Source organism: Oncorhynchus masou, chromosome 31 (assembly GCF_036934945.1).
Source record: "Oncorhynchus masou masou isolate Uvic2021 chromosome 31, UVic_Omas_1.1, whole genome shotgun sequence".
Taxonomy (NCBI): domain Eukaryota; kingdom Metazoa; phylum Chordata; class Actinopteri; order Salmoniformes; family Salmonidae; genus Oncorhynchus; species Oncorhynchus masou.
Window position 1 is genome coordinate 33,335,577 of NC_088242.1, and position 20,459 is coordinate 33,356,035.

Below are 20,459 nucleotides of genomic sequence, written 5' to 3' on the forward strand. Positions count from 1 at the left end.
ATGTGAATAAACGGATCATAGACAAATTATCTTAAACTTCCATGGGAGATGAAATATAGACGAGCACTGAAGCTGCTCTCATTCAAAGCCACACGTATTTTCCCCTCACACCTTGTAGAGTGTAGTCCCCGTTTGGCACATGGGCTATTTGCACGTCAACCCAAAGGCCGGTTTTGTTTTGAAGCATGGGTCTCGTGTAATGCTTTAGCATGGGTCTTGTTTAATTAAAGCTTTAGTACTGTACATGCATTGTGTTACATTGAAATAGAGAACATACAATATTTATCATATCAGGGCCACTAGAAGTGTACACTATCGTCTGGATTATTTCCACTGCTGGTCTAGTCATATTCAAATGATCAGTGGTTAGTAATTCTACTTTAATTTGGAGACTCTGAAGACATCCGACACACCCTCATACGCCATGATCACAGTCTCTAGGAATCCCTTCCGCTGTTTGTAGTGTCCAAAGTGTCGGATCCTGTAGGAGCCAGCCTGGGCTGACAGAGGGATGTGCCACTCAATGGTAGCATTGCTCTCCGCTCCATTCTTCACCCAGTGAAACCTATTGGGAAAGGAGACAAGAGGAGAGGAGAGGAGACGAGACGAGACAAGAGAAAACAAGAAAACAAGAACACAGGGGACATGAGGGGTCAGTGTCACCCTCCATTCACACCCTCCATTCGAACCCCCCCCCCCACCTCCACCCCAGATGTCGTCCGGATTATGTTGTCTGAGCTGCTCAAAGAGACTGTGACCTCGTTACTGTCACACAAATATATATCAGGCTTTAGACTCATCATGACCACACCATGGAGGTCAGTGTAGCAATGCGGACCCCATTAAACTAGGGTTGAATCTAACCCTAATTGGGCTATACCACCTCTAAAGACCACCCACAAGCAATCATCCTGCCCAACCTGCCAATGCTCCTCTCAAAATACCTGTTATGCTTGCAATTAACGTCACAGCCGAACTCTGCCAATGAACGACCAACTCGGCCATCAACAATCAAAATACACTACATCCTTATGATTTCTTTAGACACATCTTGTGCGTCATTGTGAACCTGGATTTGAGCCTGTGTTTAAAGGGATACTGACTGTGAGATTACCCAGAGTCAGATGAACTGGTGGATACCATTTTTATGTCTCTGAGTGCAGTATGAAGGAAGATAGTGGTAGTTTTGCGAGACAACTAAGCCAACGTTAACTAGCATTAGCACAATGACTGGAAGTCTACAGGTACAGTAGCAGTGCCAGCGTATCAGTAGACTTCCAGTCGTTGCGCTAACACTAGTTAGCATTGGCTCGGAAACTACCGCCAACTTCCTTCATACAGCTCGAGTTCATCTGACTGGGTAAGTAGAATAGCCTGTGTGTTAAGCTGTGGTGATAATCAGATACAAGGTGCTGACTCAGCACAACATTATCAACGAGTGGTCCTTGAAAGATAAGGCCCGATATGAATAATGCCCAAGATAAAATAATCAAATCGAACAGATAGTTTTCCAGGTGCCGTTAATTATTACAGAGGCCATTAAAAATGGATTGGGTCTGATAGAGTGTTTATGAAATAAGGAATTTGAATGAACAGTGCTCTACCTTGTCTCCCAAGAGGCATCTGTGTGAACGACGTCCCAGTGTGCTGTGCTGTTATGATACTTTTCCACGGTAACAAAAGTCTTATCCCTCTGAAATGACATGGTATCAGTGATGTGCTACACACTATACAACCAAGGTATCTAAAGAAGCATAATGCCATCAATGATACTAGTTTAGTGTAAGATTGCGGCCTCACAATGTCTCCTGAGTGTCTTGGATTCCCTGCAACAAATGTGACAGAAGCAACATCGCCCTACAGGAATACATTAACATCACTTGAACTGCATTCATATGCTGAGGAGATTCAGTATTGATCTTGTAAACACATTTTTTTTAAACATCAGCTCATAGCATTTTGACCAAGTCAGACTTACAACCGTGTACTCTGGGTCCACTCGCTCTAAAACCTCTCCAAACGTGGTGTTGATTGGCTTTTTGTCTACAGCCGCAGCAGGAAGCAAGCTGAACAGCTGACTGTCCTTGAAGAAAGGGGGCTCGGGACCCTTGGGCAGCTCCTGCTCTTTATCCTGTGAGCATAGGAGAAGTTGAAATACAGTAGGCTGGAATAGGACATTCACTCTAATAGGAGCCGGTACGTGTACTGTACAGTATGTGGTCCTCACCTCTGCAATGGCCTTGGCCAGGCCCCTAAACTTCTGAATGTATGCAGAAAGTGTATGAGGCCCGTAGATGGTGGAAGCTCCTTCATAACGCTGGATCTGTAGAAAAAAATACTGTGTCTATGGGCCCTTTTGTGATTAGTGATTTGATACCGCTCAAAATCGCTTGTTCTCTCATACCTGGTACTCCTCATAGGTGGTGATGTAATGAGTGTAGATGTTGCACAGGCCAGCGACGACCACCTCAGCGTTACTGAATGTTCCCTGGGCCTCCAATTCCTGATCAACAGACACATACACAAGCATCATGTAGTTCACAACGATGGGGCTGAAGTGGAGCAGGTCGAGAGCTTCAAGTTCCTCGGTGTCCACATCACTAAGGATTTAACATGGTCCAAACACACCAACACAATTGTGACGAGGGTACGACAACTCCTCTCCCCCTCAGGAGGCTGAAAATATTTGTCAAGGGCCCTCCGATCTTTAGGACCTCTATACCAGGCGGTGTCAGAGTATGGCCCTAAAAATTGTCAAAGACTCCAGCCATCCAAGTCATAGACTGTTCTGTCTGCTATCGCATGGCAAGCAGTACCAACAGGACCCTGAACAGCTTCTACCCCCTAGCCATAAGACGGTTAAATAGTCAGTTACAGTGCCTTGCAAAAGTATTCGCCCCCCTTGAACTTTGCGACCTTTTGCCACATTTCAGGCTTCAAACATAAAGATATAAAACTGTATTTTTTTGTGAAGAATCAACAACAAGTGGGACACAATCATGAAGTGGAACGACAGTTATTGGATATTTCAAACTTTTTTAACAAATCAAAAACTGAAAAATTGGGCGTGCAAAATTATTCAGCCCCCTTAAGTTAATACTTTGTAGCGTCACCTTTTGCTGCGATTACAGCTGTAAGTCGCTTGGGGTATGTCTCTATCAGTTTTGCACATCGAGAGACTGAAATATTTTCCCATTCCTCCTTGCAAAACAGCTCGAGCCTCAGTGAGGTTGGATGGAGAGCATTTGTGAACAGCAGTTTTCAGTTCTTTCCACAGATTTTCGATTGGATTCAGGTCTGGACTTTGACTTGGCCATTCTAACACCTGGATATGTTTATTTTTGAACCATTCCATTGTAGATTTTGCTTTATGTTTTGGATCATTGTCTTGTTGGAAGACATATCTCCGTCCCAGTCTCAGGTCTTTTGCAGACTCCATCAGGTTTTCTTCCAGAATGGTCCTGTACTTGGCTCCATCCATCTTCCCATCAATTTTAACCATCTTCCCTGCCCCTACTGAAGAAAAGCAGGCCCAAACCATGATGCTGCCACCACCATGTTTGACAGTGGGGATGGTGTGTTGTGGTTAATGAGCTGTGTTGGTTTTACGCCAAACATAACGTTTTGCATTGTTGCCAAAAAGTTCAATTTTGGTTTCATCTGACCAGAGCACCTTCTTCCACATGTTTGGTGTGTCTCCCAGGTGGCTTGTGGCAAACTTTAAACGACACTTTGTATGGATATCTTTAAGAAATGGCTTTCTTCTTGCCACTCTTCCATAAAGGTCAGATTTGTGCAATATACGACTGATTGTTGTCCTATGGACAGAGTCTCCCACCTCAGCTGTAGATCTCTGCAGTTCATCCAGAGTGATCATGGGCCTCTTGGCTGCATCTCTGATCAGTCTTCTCCTTGTATGAGCTGAATGTTTAGAGGGACGGTCAGGTCTTGGTAGATTTGCAGTGGTCTGATACTCTTTCCATTTCAATATTATCGCTTGCACAGTGCTCCTTGGGATGTTTAAAGCTTGGGCAATCTTTTTGTATCCAAATCCGGCTTTAAACTTCTTCACAACAGTATCTCGGACCTGCCTGGCGTGTTCCTTGTTCTTCATGATGCTCTCTGCGCTTTTAACGGACCTCTGAGACTATCACAGTGCAGGTGCATTTATACGGAGACTTGATTACACACAGGTGGATTGTATTTATCATAATTAGTCATTTAGGTCAACATTGGATCATTCAGAGATCCTCACTGAACTTCTGGGAGAGAGTTTGCTGCACTGAAAGTAAAGGGGCTGAATAATTTTGCACGCCCAATTTTTCAGTTTTTGATTTGTTAAAAAAGTTTGAAATATCCAATAAATGTTGTTCCACTTCATGATTGTGTCCCACTTGTTGTTGATTCTTCACAAAAAAATACAGTTTTATATCTTTATGTTTGAAGCCTGAAATGTGGCAAAAGGTCGCAAAGTCCAAGGGGGCCGAATACTTTCGCAAGGCACTGTAAATAGTTAACCAAATAGATACTTGGACTACCTGCATTGATCCTTTTTGCACCAACTTTTTGGACTCATCAGTGTCACATACACTGCTGCTACTGTTTACCAGTGGAGGCTCCTCAGAGGAGCAAGGGGAGGACCATCCTCTTCTGTGATTTTAATACAAATTAAAATTATTAAAAACATTTTAAAAAGTTATCCTTTTTAGATAAAACTATAGTAAATACATTCATGTCACCAAATAATTTATTAAAACACACTGTTTTGCAATGGCATACAGTAGCCTCAACAGCACTCTGTAGCGAAGCACCATGGTGTAGCCAGAGGACAGCTAGCTTCCGTCCTCCTCTGGCTACATTGGCTTCAATACGAAACCTAGGAGACACATTGTTCTCATCCCATTCCATAGACTTACACAGTAATTATGACAACTTCCAGAGGACGTCCTCCAACCTATCAGAGCTCTTGCAGCATGAACTGACATGTTGTACACCCAATCAAAGTATAAGAAAATGAATCTAGTACAGAAAGAATAAGCTACAGCCAGTAGCTGTAGCTAAAAGCTTTAATAAATAATTCTCTCTACTATTATTCTGACATTTGAAGTCGGAAGTTTACATACACCTTAGCCAAGTACATTTAAACTTTTCACAATTCCTGACATTTAATCAGAGTAAAAATTCCCTGTAATAGGTTAGTTAGGATCACCACTTTATTTAAAAATGTTCAACTTCAGAATAATAGTAGAGAATGATTTATTTCAGCTTTTATTTCTTTCATCACATTCCCAGTGGGTCAGAAGTATACATACATTCAATTAGTAGTTTGGTAGTTGGGTACATTTTGGCCCATTCCTCCTGACAGAGCCGGTGTAACTGAGTCAGGTTGTAGGCCTCCTTGCTCGCACATGCTTTTTCAGTTCTGCCCACACATTTTCTATAGGATTGAGGTCAGGGCTTTGTGATGGCCACTCCAATACCTTGACTTTGTTGTCCTTAAGCCATTTTGCCACAACTTTGGAAGTATGCTTGGGGTCATTGTCCGTTTGGAAGACCCATTTGTGACCAAGCTTTAACTTCCTGACTGATGTCTTGAGATGTGCTTCAATATATCCATATAATTTACTTCCTCATGAAGCCATCTTTGTGAAGTGCACCTCCTGCAGCAAAGCACCCCCACAACATGATGCTGCCAACCCCGTGCTTCTCGGTTGGGATGGTGTTCTTCGGCTTGCAAGCGTCCCCCTTTTTCCTCCAAACATAACAATGGTCATTATGACCAAACTGTTCTATTTTTGTTTCATGAGACAGAGGACATTTCTCCAAAAAGTACGGCCTTTGTCCCCATGTGCAGTTGCAAACCATAGTCTGGCTTTTTTATGGCGGTTTTGGGGCAGTGGCTTCTTCCTTGCTGAGAGGCCTTTCAGGTTATGTTGATATAGGACTCGTTTTACTGTGGATATAGATACTTTTGTACCTGTTTCCTCCATCATCTTCACAAGGTCCTTTGCTGTTGTTCTGGGATTGATTTGCACTTTTCGCACAAAAGTACGTTCATCTCTAGGAGACAGAAATACATCCACACCTCCAATTGACATGTCAATTAGCCTATCAGAAGCTTCTACAGCCATGACATCATTTTCTGGAATTTTCCAAGCTGTTTAAAGGCACAATCAACTTAGTGTATGTAAACTTCTGACCCACTGGAATTGTGATACAGTGAATTATAAGTTAAATAATCTTTCTGTAAACAATTGTTGGAAAAAGGATGTGTGTCATGAACAAAGTAGATGTCCTAACCGACTTGCCAAAAGTATAGTTTGTTAACAAGAAATTTGTGGAGTGGTTGAAAAACGAGTTTTAATGACTCCAACCTAAGTGTTTGTAAACTTCCGACTTCAACTGTATGTTGCAAACTTTCATGCTTATGCTAGGTTGTAGAAACCTCATGATGGGTATCGGGAACATTAGAGTATCATGGAGTAGCCGAAACCTATCGATGTTCCATTGAGCTGGGTGAATAGAATATGAATGATAGTCATCCAATATGCTGCAATAGAATAAAAAAAATATTGGCCTCCCTAATCTTGAACGGCACCGTCCACCCATGCTGTTTACTATCCTAGTTACAGTGCATTCTGAAAGTACTTAGACCCCTTGACTTCTTCCACTTTGTTACTTACTCTAAAATGGATTAAATTTCCCAACCCCTCATCAATCTACACAAAATACCCCATAATGACAAAGCAAAAAAATGAAATATAATATTTACATAAGTATTCAGACCCTTTACTCAGTACTTTATTGAAGCACCTTTGGAAGCAATTACAGCCTTGAGTCTTTTCGGGATGATGCTACAAGCTTGGCACACTTGTATTTGGAGAGTTTCTCCCATGCTTTTCTGCAGATCTTCTCAAGCTCTGTCAGGTTGGATGGAGAGTGTCACTGCACAGCTATTTCCAGTGATGTTCAATCGGGTTCAAGTCCGGGCTCTGGCTGGGCCACTCAAAGACATTCAGAGACTTGTCCTGAAGCCACTCCTGCGTTGTCATGGCTGTGTGCTTAGTGTCGTTATCCTGTTAGAAGATGAACCGTTACCCCAGTCTGAGGTCCTGAGAGCTCTGGAGCAGGTTTCATCAAGGACCTCTCTGTACTTTGCTCCCTCGATCCTGACTTGTCTCCCAGTCCCTGCCGCTGAAAAACATCCCCACAGCATGATGCTGCCACCACCATGCTTCATCGAGGGATGGTGCCAGGTTTCCCCCAGATGTGACACTTGGCATTCAGGCCAAAGAGTTCAATCTTGGTTTCATCAGACCAGGGAATATTTTTTTCTCATGGTCTGAGAGTGTTTTTGGCTAACTCCAAGTGGGCTGTCATGTGCCTTTTACTGAGGAGTGGCTTCCGTCTGGCCACTCTACCATAAAAGCCTGATTGGTGGAGTGTTGCAGAGATGGTTGTCCTTCTGGAGGTTATCCCATCTCCACAGAGGAACTCTGGAGCTCTGTCAGAGTGACCATTGAGTTCTTGGTCACCTCCCTGACCAAGGCCGTTCTCCCCCGATTACTCAGTTTTTCCGGGCGGCCAACTTTTTCCATTTAAGAATGATGGAGTCCAGTATGTCCTTGGGGACCTTCAATGCTGCAGACATTTTTTGGTACGCTTCCCCAGATCTGTGCCTTGACACAATCCTGTCTTGGAGTTCTACAGACAACTCCTTTGACTTCCTTGCTTGGTTTTTGCTCTTACATGCACTGTCAACTGTGGGACCTTATATATAGACGGGTGTGTGCCTTTCCAAATCATGTCCAACCATTTGAATTCCCCACAGGTGGACTCCAATCAAGTTGTAGAAACTTCAAGGATGATCAATGGAAACAGGATGCACCTGAGACTCAATTCCGAAGTCTCATAGCTAAGGGTCTGAATACAGTATTTATGTTTTAAGGTAAGGTATTTCTGTTTTTTATTTTTAATGCATTTGCAAAAACCTGTTATCCCTTTGCCAGTGTGTAGACTGATGAAGGAAAAAAACATTTTAGAATAAGGCTGTAACGTAAAAAAAAATGTGGAAAAGGTCAAGGGGTCTGAATACTTTCCGAATGCACTGTATATGTACACATCCACCTCAATTACCCCGTACCCCTGCACATGGACCCGGTACTGGTACCCCTTGTATAGCCAAGTTATTGTCACTCAGTGTGTATCTATTATTACATTTTTTACTTTTCTATTATTTCTCTATTTTCTTTCTCTCTGCATTGTTGGGGAGGGCCTTAATTAAGTAAGCAATTCACTGTCAGTCCAAACCTGTTGTATACGAAGCATTTGATTTGATAAAATGTGATTTGTATGACATACATTCATATTTAAAAAAATAAAGAATGCTAACAGAATATTTGCCTTAATGAGTGAGTGTGCATGCATGTGGTGTGTGTGTGCACGTGCATGTGTGTGTGTGTGCCTACATTTGTATGTGTGTGATATTTGATTCTCACCTGCTTGACTGCCTCTCTTATCCTCCTTCCTGACATCGTGCTGCAACACAACGGGTCAACAGAATTCAATCAATGTCTTCTACACGTCAGCTAAACAAACACTTGGACTGTCTGTTTTGTGTTGTGTGTTCTCTCTAAAGGTTGACTTGCATTGTTCTTTCAATGTGCGCCTGAATGCGTGACCAGCAACCACAGAGTCTCAACCTGTTCCATCTCAAGTCCAACTCTAACTCATTGTTGCTTAATCACATTTTCCATGGCAGCATTGTGAGGAGAATGTAATTAGGCTCTATTAGGGTAAAACAAAACAAAAAACTACAGACTGTAGTGGAAACTCACGTCATTTCTCCAGGGATAGCCACAATGGCCACAGGTCCTATGGTGATGATCTGAACGTCCACAATGCTTGGATGCCAGGGGAGGGGCCAGGTCATCTAAGGCAGAGAACAACACGGTTACCGTCACATCTCACCGATGGTGACATCATGTACCGTACACTGACACACAGCTCTGGCTATGGAAACCCAATTTCCCTACTGTAACGCCACAGTTCAAGCCCATGGAAAGTCTCTGGCTGCACTTGGACCGCAATGGAAAAAGGCAGAAAGAGAACAGTGCCCACCTCTCCAGTGCTAAAGAGAATAGGTTTGGGTTGGTGGCAGTCCTGTGTCTCATTGGAGGGAGCTCCAAGCAGTGCATCTCTAATTCCGTCCCAAAATGGGTCACCCTCAACAGCCCCTGGATACATACATTTCAGAACAATTCAGTACATTGAGGGGTGATTATCTAAGTGACAATTATCTTAATATAGTACAATAATATACATTGATTGTTCAAAACATTAGGAACACCTTCCAAAAATTGAGTTGCACCTCAATAACGTCGGGGCATTCCACAGGGATGCTGGCCCATGATGACTCCAATGCCACAGTCGTGTCAAGTTGGCTGGATGTCCTTTGGGTGGTGGACCATTCTTGATACACACGGGAAACTGTTGAGCGTGAAAAACCCAGTAGCGTTGCAGTTCTTGACACTCAAACTGCACTTAAATACCAATACCAAATGCCAATATCAAATACCAATCTACACTGATTGAAGTGGATTTAACAAGTGACATCAATAAAGGATCATAGCTTTCACCTGGATTGGGAGGCGCATGTGTTACTAATGTTTTGTACACTCTGTGTATAATGGACAATAAAAGGCAGAGAAGGGTTTCTAACCTTGTGTGAAATTGAGGTCGCCTCCTCCGTCTGTAGTCCCTGCGGCGAAGCTGTGGCCCAGGGCTGGTTTACAGGTTCTGCCCTGATTGTGAGAGACAAGCGTGGTCAGAATCACAAAATTCAATACATATTGTGTCAAAATGAACTGGGTCAAACTTCTGTAGTTCTAATAATTAGAATAATAATATTAAGGTGGGTGCTTATATTTGTCCTATTTCATACATGTACAAGAGTGTATTAATACGCATGTGTGAATTGAAAATGTGTTTTTTTGCACATCCCAACTCTTCCTGAGACACCCTTAGAGAGTGGGATCACGGCCAGCGTCTGCCATAATCGACGGCGACCCTGGAGCAATTAGGATTAAGTGTCTTGCTCAAGGGCACATTGGCAGATCTTTCAGTTATACAGTGCCTTGCGAAAGTATTCGGCCCCCTTGAACTTTGCGACCTTTTGCCACATTTCAGGCTTCAAACATAAAGATATAAAACTGTATTTTTTTGTGAATAATCAACAAGTGGGACACAATCATGAAGTGGAACGACATTTATTGGATATTTCAAACTTTTTTAACAAATCAAAAACTGAAAAATTGGGCGTGCAAAACTATTCAGCCCCTTTACTTTCAGTGCAGCAAACTCTCTCCAGAAGTTCAGTGAGGATCTCTGAATGATCCAATGTTGACCTAAATGACTAATGATGATAAATACAATCCACCTGTGTGTAATCAAGTCTCCGTATAAATGCACCTGCACTGTGATAGTCTCAGAGGTCCGTTAAAAGCGCAGAGAGCATCAGGAAGAACAAGGAACACACCAGGCAGGTCCGAGATACTGTTGTGAAGAAGTTTAAAGCCGGATTTGGATACAAAAAGATTTCCCAAGCTTTAAACATCCCAAGGAACACTGTGCAAGTGATAATATTGAAATGGAAGGAGTATCAGACCACTGCAAATCTACCAAGACCTGGCCGTCCCTCTAAACGTTCAGCTCATACAATGAGAAGACTGATCAGAGATGCAGCCAAGAGGCCCATGATCACTCTGGATTAACTACAGAGATCTACAGCTGAGGTGGGAGACTCTGTCCATAGGACAACAATCAGTCGTATATTGCACAAATCTGGCCTTTATGGAAGAGTGGCAAGAAGAAAGCCATTTCTTAAAGATATCCATAAAAAGTGTTGTTTAAAGTTTGCCACAAGCCACCTGGGAGACACACCAAACATGTGGAAGAAGGTGCTCTGGTCAGATGAAACCAAAATTGAACTTTTTGGCAACAATGCAAAACGTTATGTTTGGCGTAAAAGCAACACAGCTCATCACCCTGAACACACCATACCCACTGTCAAACATGGTGGTGGCAGCATCATGGTTTGGGCCTGCTTTTCTTCAGTAGGGACTGGGAAGATGGTTAAAATTGATGGGAAGATGGATGGAGCCAAATACAGGACCATTCTGGAAGAAAACCTGATGGAGTCTGCAAAAGACCTGAGACTGGGACGGAGATTTGTCTTCCAACAAGACAATGATCCAAAACATAAAGCAAAATCTACAATGGAATGGTTCAAAAATAAACATATCCAGGTGTTAGAATGGCCAAGTCAAAGTACAGACCTGAATCCAATCGAGAATCTGTGGAAAGAACTGAAAACTGCTGTTCACAAATGCTCTCCATCCAACCTCACTGAGCTCGAGCTGTTTTGCAAGGAGGAATGGGAAAAAATTTCAGTCTCTCGATGTGCAACACTGATAGAGACATACCCCAAGCAACTTACAGCTGTAATCGCAGCAAAAGGTGGCGCTACAAAGTATTAACTTAAGGGGGCTGAATAATTTTGCACGCCCAATTTTTCAGTTTTTGATTTGTTAAAAAAGTTTGAAATATCCAAAAAATGTCTTTCCACTTCATGATTGTGTCCCACTTGTTGTTGATTCTTCACAAAAAAATACAGTTTTATATCTTCATGTTTGAAGCCTGAAATGTGGCAAAAGGTCGCAAAGTTCAAGGGGGCCGAATACTTTCGCAAGGCACTGTATCACACTGCAGTCGACATCATGGAATTATATTATCCTTGAAAGTACTTCCAGCATTATCTCTGATGTTGATAAAACAAGGCACCATAAAAGTCAATACCTAGAACATCCTCTTAGTGTTTCAAGATAAAGAGTGAGGCAGAGGTGAGAAGTTGAATCGAGGGCATTCTTTGTTACTTGCGACACTCTTTTTGGTTTGGCTCCCTGTGTGCTCTTACAGGTTTAGAGGTTAGGTTTAGAGTTAAGGTTAGGGTTTCTCACTGTGTGTGTAGAGTTTAGCTGGACGGTCACGTCAGTCATATTCACCCACTGATGGGCTGCATGGAGGGGACCACGAACCTCCTGTCTGGCCTTACCATACAGATCCTTTAGGGGGCAGACAACAATATAACAGGCATTTACAGTTTAGTCATTTAGCAGACACTCTTATCCAGAGCTAATTAGTGCTAACTTAATTAGCATTAAGTGCCTTGCTCAAGGGCACATCGGCAGATGTTTCGCCTAGTCTGCTCAGGGATTCGAACCAGCAACCTTTCGGGTTACTGGCCAACGTTCTTGACCCTTAGATTACCTAGATATGAATCACCAACTCTACTAATCTCTTGATGGAGAAGATAAACATCTATCCATGTAATTGGTTTCTCAGCAAGGCAAAGTTGTTTCACAGATCATGGACTTAAAATAGGCATATCACTCATAGTGACCGGTAAGATGTCTTACCTTTGCCCTTTTGAAAATGTTCTCTCCTATGATCTTGGTGTTGTTGAACATGTCAGATCCTGCCGGACCCAGCGCAACACACATTTTTAGCTGGAAAACATCACACAAGAGGTGGTGTACACAGGTTGGAGCGGTAGTGTTTTTTTTTGCTATGGATTCTATGCAAACCTAAACTCTGGATTTGCACTGAACAAAAACATGCTGATGCTGTTCAGTAATCGTCTGCTACAGTATTCCATGGAGTACTCCTATTGTTTTGTGTCTGCCGTACACACCCCTCCGATGGGACAGGAGCTGTTGAGGTAATCACAGGGGAGTCCAGTGTTGGCACAGAATGGCCCTCTGATGTTTGGGCTGGCGTCTCCCAGGTTAGAAGAGGCAAAGGCTGCCACAAACGGCCCCTGGAACAAGACACAGTGTCACACATACAAATGGAGTAAGGCGTCCTTCACATCCAGTACCAGTCAAAAGTTTGGACACACCTACTCATTCAAGGTTTTTTAATAAATAAAAAAAACATTGTAGAATATTAGTGAAGACATCAAAACTATGAAATAATCACATATGGAATCATGTAGTAACCAAAAAAGTGTTAAACAAATCAAAATATATTTTAGATTTTTCAAAGTAGCCACCCTTTGTCTTGATGACAGCTTTGCACACTTTTGACATTCTCTAAATCAGCTTCACCTGAAATGCTTTTCCAACAGTCTTGAAGGAGTTCCCACATATGCTGAGCACTTGTTGGCTGCTTTTCCTTTCACTCTGCGGTCCAACTCATCCCAAACCATCTCAATTGGGTTTAGGTCAGGTGATTGTGGAGTCCAGGTCATCTGACACAGCACTCCATCACTCTCCGTCTTGGTCAAATAGCCCTTACACAGCCTGGAAGTGTGTTGGGTCAATTTCCTGTTGCACCCCCACATTGTCACACCTCCTCCTCCATGCTTCACATTGGGAACCACACATGCAGAGATCTTCTGTTCACCTACTCTGCATCTCACAACGACACTGCAGTTGGAACCAAAATTCTCCAATTTGGACTCTAGACCAAAGGACACACTTCCACTGGTCTAATGTCCATTGCTCCTGTTTCTTGACCGAAGCAAGTCTCTTTTTCTTATTGGTGTCATTTAGTAGTGGTTTCTTTGCAGCAATTCGACCATGAAGGCCTGATTCATGCAGTCTCCTCTGAACAGTTGATGTTGAGATGTTACTGTTACTTGAACTTGAAGCATTTATTTGGGCTGCATTTTCTGAGGCCGGTAACTCTAATGAACATATCCTCTGCAGCAGAGGTGACTTTGGGTCTTCCTTTCCTGTGGCGGGCCTCATGAGAGCCAGTTTCATCATAGCGCTTGATGGTTTTTGCGACTGCACTTGAAAAAACTTTCAAAGTTCTCGAAATTTTCCAGATTGACTGACCTTCATTCATCTTAAAGTAATGATGGACTGTCGTTTCTCTTTGCTTATTTGAGCTGTTCTTGCCATAATATCGACTTGGTCTTTTAACAAATTAGGCTATCTTCTGTATACCACCCTTACATTGTCAAAACACAACTGATTGTTTCAAATGCATTATGGAAAGAAATTCCACAAATTAGCAAGACACACCTGTTAATTGAAATGCATTCCAGGTGACTATCTCATGAAGCTGGTTGAAAGTATGCCACGAGTGTGCAAAGCTGTCATCAAGACAAATGGTGGCTACTTTGAAGTATCTAAAATCTAAAATATATTTGGATTTGTTTAACACGTTTTTGGTTACTACATGATTCCATAATATTTGTTATTTCATAGTGTTGATGTCTTCACTATTATTTTTCAATGTAGAAAATAGTCCAAATAAATGAGTGGGTGTGTCCAAACTTTTGCCTGGTACTCTATATATTCCATATATTACACAATGTGTCACATCCTGACCTTAGTTTATTTTTTATGTCTCTATTTTAGTTTGGTCAGGGTGTGAGTTGGGGTGGGCATTCTATGTTTTGTTCTGTGTTTATATTTCTATGTGTTTGGCCTGGTATGGTTCCCAATATGAGGCAGCTGTCAAATTTAGTCTCTGATTGAGAACCATACTTAGGTAGCCTGTTTTCCCACTTTTGTTTGTGGGTGGTTATTTTCTGTTTAGTGTGTGTTGCACCTGACGGAGCTGTTTCGGTTGTTCTCTTTTGTTACTTTGTATTTAGTGTTCAGTTTATTAAAATGATGAACACTTACCACGCTGCACCTTGGTCCTCACCTTCTTCTCCCGACGACAATCGTTACACAATGTAATATATTTCATATACATATTTATTTTGTTTTCCTGTCCCATGAATGTAAGTTTCCAACATCACTTTATTAATCAATACTTGAAATGTTCTCAGCTCTAATGAACTCATACCCCAATTTAGCTTATCAAAGCCAAGTTTTGCATATGTAAACAGTCTGAAAGTTTTGATTTTGTTAAAGTAAGAAAGAAATCAAAGCTCAGCTCTCGGATGATTGTGGAGAGCTAGGTTTAATCAACTTGCTTAACGGAGAACTGCATTAACATGATTTAATTACAGAAGTTAAGTTTATTACACATTCAGCCCAAAAGTGCAGAAAAATAACATTTAGATTAGCTCTGTTTATTTGTTCCACACAGGCTCTCAACAGACTCAAGTCACTCTCCCAACACACACATTCAATCATTCTGTAGTTGCAATGGGGAAACGGCCAACAGCCACCACGTCTCTATTATACTAAATATGAAAATGTTAACTGGACAAGGATAATGAAACCTCACCTCTCCAGGCAAGAAGCCAATGTTTTTCTCCTGCTCCAGTAGGTAAGAGGCATAGCCCATGTTATCACTGCTGACCATCTGATTGGTGTAGTTCATACTGACAGCATGGACAGCGAACCAGCTGAAAGTGACAGTGCCATATGTCAATGGGTCTGATAAATGTGAACCAGCGGGTCAGAGGGCCTCAAAGACATCTCACTGACATTCTCATAAGTCATTAAAGCCAGATTTTGACACCAACAGGCCACAGGTTGGGTTTGTATGATGCACATAAGAGGTGGAAACGTGTTTCTTTTTTACCTGAGCATGCCCATACCATCTCCATCCAGGTCTGTGAACTTCAGAAGTGTGACCTGCTTGTCTGTGTTGGATTTATACCTGTAAAAGGTTGTATGATTGAGAGTATACATTACAAATCAATTTCTAAAACATTCATTAATATGAACAAGCCTGGTCTACAAGCTATATCCTGTATTTATACTTTGTGAGCTACTGTATGAAAAAAATGGTACAAACATACTTGTTCCTCTCCTCTGCAGGGTTGTTGAGGTAGGAGTGAGGACTTCTGTTTAGGTTGCTCTCCTCAAGCTCTCCTTTGCTCATGTAGATTCTCCCAGGTTTTATACTCCTGTGTGCTATATCAATGCTCTAAGTGGACACATAAGGTTTTATTGTCAAACCGCAAACTCCAACAGCATTTTCACTAGTTCATCCATTTTATTGTATTAGATACCATACAGTGGGGCAAAAAAGTATTTAGTCAGCCACCAATTGTGCAAGTTCTCCCACTTAAAAAGATGAGAGGCCTGTAATTTTCATCATAGGTACACTTCAACTATGACAGACAAAATGAGAAGAAAGAAAATCCAGAAAATCACATTGTAGGATTTTTTAATGAATTTATTTGCAAATTATGGTGGAAAATAAGTATTTGGTCAATAACAAAAGTTTATCACAATACCCTTTGTTGGCAATGACAGAGGTCAAACGTTTTCTGTAAGTCTTCACAAGGTTTTCACACACTGTTGCTGGTATTTTGGCCCATTCCTCCATGCAGATCTCCACTAGAGCAGTGATGTTTTGGGGCTGTTGCTGGGCAACGCAGACTTTCAACTCCCTCCAAAGACTTTCTATGGGGTTGAGATCTGGAGACTGGCTAGGCCACTCCAGGACCTTGAAATGCTTCTTACAAAGACACTCCTTCGTTGCCCGGGCGGTGTGTTTGGGATCATTGTCATGCTGAAAGACCCAGCCACGTTTCATCTTCATGGCCCCATTCATTCTTTCCTTTACACGGATCAGTCGTCCTGGTCCCTTTGCAGAAAAACAGCCCCAAAGCATGATGTTTCCACCCCCATGCTTCACAGTAGGTATGGTGTTCTTTGGATGCAACTCAGCATTCTTTGTCCTCCAAACACAACGAGTTGAGTTTTAACCAAAAAGTTATATTTTGGTTTCATCTGACCATATGACATTCTCCCATTCTTCTTCTGGATCATCCAAATGCTCTCTAGTAAACTTCAGATGGGCCTGGACATGTACTGGCTTAAGCAGGGGGACACGTCTTGCACTGCAGGATTTGAGTCCCTGGCGGCGTAGTGTGTTACTGATGGTAGGCTTTGTTACTTTGGTCCCAGCTCTCTGCGGGCTCACCGTTCTTGTGATCATTTTGACCCCACGGGGTGAGATCTTGCGTGGAGCCCCAGATCGAGGGAGATTATCAGTGGTCTTGTATGTCTTCCATTTCCTAATAATTACTCCCAAGTTGATTTCTTCAAACCAAGCTGCTTCCCTATTGCAGATTCAGTCTTCCCAGCCTGGTGCAGGTCTACAATTTTGTTTCTGGTGTCCTTTGACAGCTCTTAGTTCTTGGCCATAGTGGAGTTTGGAGTGTGACTATTTGAGGTTGTGGACAGGTGTGTTTTATACTGATAAGTTCAAACAGGTGCCATTAATACAGGTAACAAGTGGAGGGCAGAGGAGCCTCTTAAAGAAGGTCTGTGAGAGCTAGAAATCTTGCTTGTTTGTAGGTGACCAAATACTTATTTTCCACCATAATTTGCAAATAAATGCATTAAAAATCCTACAATGTGGTGTTTGATGGATCGCGGGAAAATAGCAGGAATAGGCTTATGTAGGCTACAGTCCAAACTGTGTCTTCCAATAGTGCGAATACTGTTGGCATCCAAAGATTATTCAACTTGAATTAACGCTTGGAGATGACTGCTCTCTGTAGGTTTTGGTGGCTGAAGTCTTTCACTGCTAGTGAGGATGACCACACTACTTCAGTCCGCCAGTGTCTATCAGGCCACAAGCATCGGGCCAACTGCATACTGTTGGCTATCCTGCCCCGACCTTAGCAGAGCGCCCAGGGCTATCCCATCTGCACCAGCATCTGCTGGTCCGTATCCACAGAGTTAGTCTCCCCCACTAAGCCCTGTGGGTAGGGCAACAAGAGAAGGCAGGATGACATTGATGAAGAGAAGCAGCAGACCTGGGTTGAGGCCCTCACTCAGGAGCTAGTGGAGGATGAGGACACTTTTGTTGATCCTGACTATGAGGTGGGTTCTCTTGCTATGGGTTGCTTGCCTGGGCCCAACCCTTCTCTTCTCACATTGGTAGTGTAAATGCATGCAATAAACCAATTTCTTCACACACACAAAAAAAAAAAATCCTACAATGTGATTTTCTGGATTTTTTTCTTCTCATTTTGTCTATCAAGGTTGAAGTGTACCTATGATGAAAATTACAGGCCTCTCTCATCTTTTTAAGTGGGAGAACTTGCACAATTGGTGGCTGACTAAATACTGTTCTGGCCCACTGTATATAGTGAAGTAATGCAACTCAAGTACTGTAATGCATAAAGCGTGATCAATATAGTCAACTTGAGGCAGTAAGATAAATGGATTTATACAGTATATTGCAGTCAGGAGTGACATAGGGACAGGCACCTTGACAATTCCATTGACGATGGCTTTGATGGAGGGTTTGATGTAACCTTTACTAGTGATCATGAAGAGGGTATATTGGAAGTACCCACCCAGACCAGAGTGTGTGTGGGTGCCGCTCAGAATCACGTTGTCCTGTCTGTACAGGTTACCATATTTCACCTCAAGTTCCTTCAGCACCTAAAACGCATTGCATTGGATGAGACAACACTGACTACTAATTCAAACGTATGCATATTTTGAGTGTGTTTTATAGTGCATTTGCATTCTCCATTTCCGTCAGCCTCCTCCTTGATTCTGAAAGTTGATAGAGCTTAACGTGTGTGTGTGTGTGTGTGTGTGTGTGTGTGTGTGTGTGTGTGTGTGTGTGTGTGTGTGTGTGTGTGTGTGTGTGTGTGTGTGTGTGTGTGTGTGTGTGTGTGTGTGTGTGTGTGGCTCGGTATACTGTAGCTCACCTCCAGCCGTAGCCTCTGAGAGACCATGCCGATGTCAGCTGTCACAAACACCACCCTCTTGCTCCCATTATCCACAATAAAGGCCCTGCTAAAGAGGCGTGTGTGGATACCCGCAGCAGTCTGCTCCAAGTTCGCATAGCCCATCTGGAATGAAGATATACCATTAACTTCCCTGGTTTATGGCATTGTAAGTGCAAACTGTAAACAAATAAAAAATGAGGACTCCTTATCACAGATCTTATCTCATTGTCTCGTCATAAATGCTATCACAGATTCTTATCAGGTACTTCTCAATGTGGGTGGGTCAATCTCGGGCCACATCTCCATGACAATGATTTGTGAGCATACAAGAGATGCCACTAGTGTAATGCAAGAAGCAAGCGTGACGTTTTGTGAAATATTCAAGAAAATACAAAAATAAATAAAACTTCAGTTTCGGAGTCCTGAAGGACCGCTGCCACTCACCAGGGGGACATCCCCAGGGGGTCCTGTGCAGTCTGCTCTGCCCACCCCTATGAGGTATGGGTTCTCATGTGGTCCTGCAGTAGGATTTACTGTAGGCTCTGGTTCCTCTGTAGTCAAAAAACATTACACATCAGTTGTTCATACCATCAAAAATAAACACGTTTCTGAATTAGACTTTTAGAAATAAAATGAATTAAGATTTCAATTTTTGACAGTCATGTGGTCAAGGAATGTTTACTCATATTCGTAAATAAACAACATGATAAACCCCTGCTATCTCACACTGAAATAACAAACTGCCCACATGAGCAAAAGCAGACAAGCGGACATGAACTCTTACGCAATCGGTCTTCCCAGTGGACGGCCATGACTGAGATGAGCCCCACAGACACTGCGGTCATGACCACAAACAGGACCATGAGGGTGACTTCGAGGGTGCTCAGGCCACAGCACACTATTTTCCCCCGAGCCATGGCCCAACGCTAAGCATAACAGACATGGTGGTAAGAATGTTAATAGAGGCACTTCTTAAAAATGTGAGAAGTGTTTCATGAAAGAAAGTCATTCAGCTTAAATCTTGATATAAGCACACTAATGATACGAAATGTATTAGAAAATGATTGCAAATAGAAGAATGAAACGGTTATTGAAAAACTTAATAAAATCTGTTTATGCTGCATCGTTTCATTCCGTTTTTTGCATGGATTTCTTTTGCAACTAGACAGAAAAGTCTAACCTGTCTAAGTTGACTATATTCCACAAGCAATCACAACTGTTGAAGCTCCAATTCTTTCTAATATTGAATGACATTCCAAGATAACAACGGTCAATAGCAGAATCATTTCTAGTTCACTGCAGAATGACACGTCATAGCACACCACGAGAGCATAACGGGTGTTTGTCATGGAGTAGAAAATGCCATTACCCAGACATAAGAATTCCATTTCAACGTAGCAAAGCAACAAGGTAAAAGCATGTCATACTCACGTATTGTTTACACGCTCCTTGAGCGACAGATCAATATCTTCAGGAGAAAAAGCCAACACGGATGGAATTGTGTCTAATAGACCGACAAGGTTATAGTGTACAGTCCTGAAACAGAGGTAATATGACTTGACTGATATTTTTTTTTTTTTACAGCCTGTATTGAAAACAACCCAACAGTACAATAAAATAACTCTCCGCCTTGTCCAAAGGTGGCTTTTGTTACATTAACTATTAGATTTCACATAAGAGGTTTTTTTCACTCCAAAAGGTCATAGATGTGGTTGATTACAGAGTGATATAATATTATACACGTGAACAAACTGAGCAGAGAAAGATCACTTCTTCCGTACAT

General features: G+C 42.2%; 1 protein-coding gene across 2 annotated transcripts; it reads right to left on the reverse strand.

Moving 5' to 3' along the window:
• Nucleotides 1-197: 197 nt before the first annotated feature.
• Nucleotides 198-20,249, reverse strand: asah2 (N-acylsphingosine amidohydrolase 2). Of its 2 annotated transcripts, XM_064950772.1 has the most exons (21): nt 20,108-20,249; nt 19,461-19,602; nt 19,121-19,227; nt 18,656-18,799; nt 18,204-18,380; nt 15,773-15,900; nt 15,553-15,630; nt 15,253-15,373; nt 12,752-12,877; nt 12,477-12,566; nt 12,018-12,122; nt 9,722-9,803; nt 9,121-9,236; nt 8,838-8,932; nt 8,499-8,538; nt 2,405-2,503; nt 2,228-2,323; nt 1,979-2,131; nt 1,801-1,857; nt 1,605-1,693; nt 198-565 (listed from the first exon to the last, which is right to left on the reverse strand). In XM_064950772.1, exons 2-21 carry the CDS (start codon nt 19,591-19,593, stop codon nt 376-378), a joined length of 2,226 nt encoding a protein of 741 aa, XP_064806844.1. In that variant the 5' UTR covers nt 19,594-19,602; nt 20,108-20,249; the 3' UTR covers nt 198-375. The 2 variants fall into 2 exon arrangements, with proteins under 2 accessions (XP_064806844.1, XP_064806845.1); XM_064950773.1 differs by lacking the exon at nt 1,801-1,857.
• Nucleotides 20,250-20,459: the final 210 nt, after the last annotated feature.

Bases quoted from the DNA above. Each gene is read 5' to 3' on its own strand.
- asah2 (XM_064950772.1), bottom strand. From the start codon at position 19,593: ATGGCTCGGGGGAAAATAGTGTGCTGTGGCCTGAGCACCCTCGAAGTC. The intron at 9,804-12,017 runs GTGAGAAACCCT...TCTCACAATCAG, and splicing joins AGCTAAACTCTACACACACA to GGCAGAACCTGTAAACCAGC. The intron at 566-1,604 runs GTAGAGCACTGT...CTTTCCCAATAG, and splicing joins GATGCCTCTTGGGAGACAAG to GTTTCACTGGGTGAAGAATG.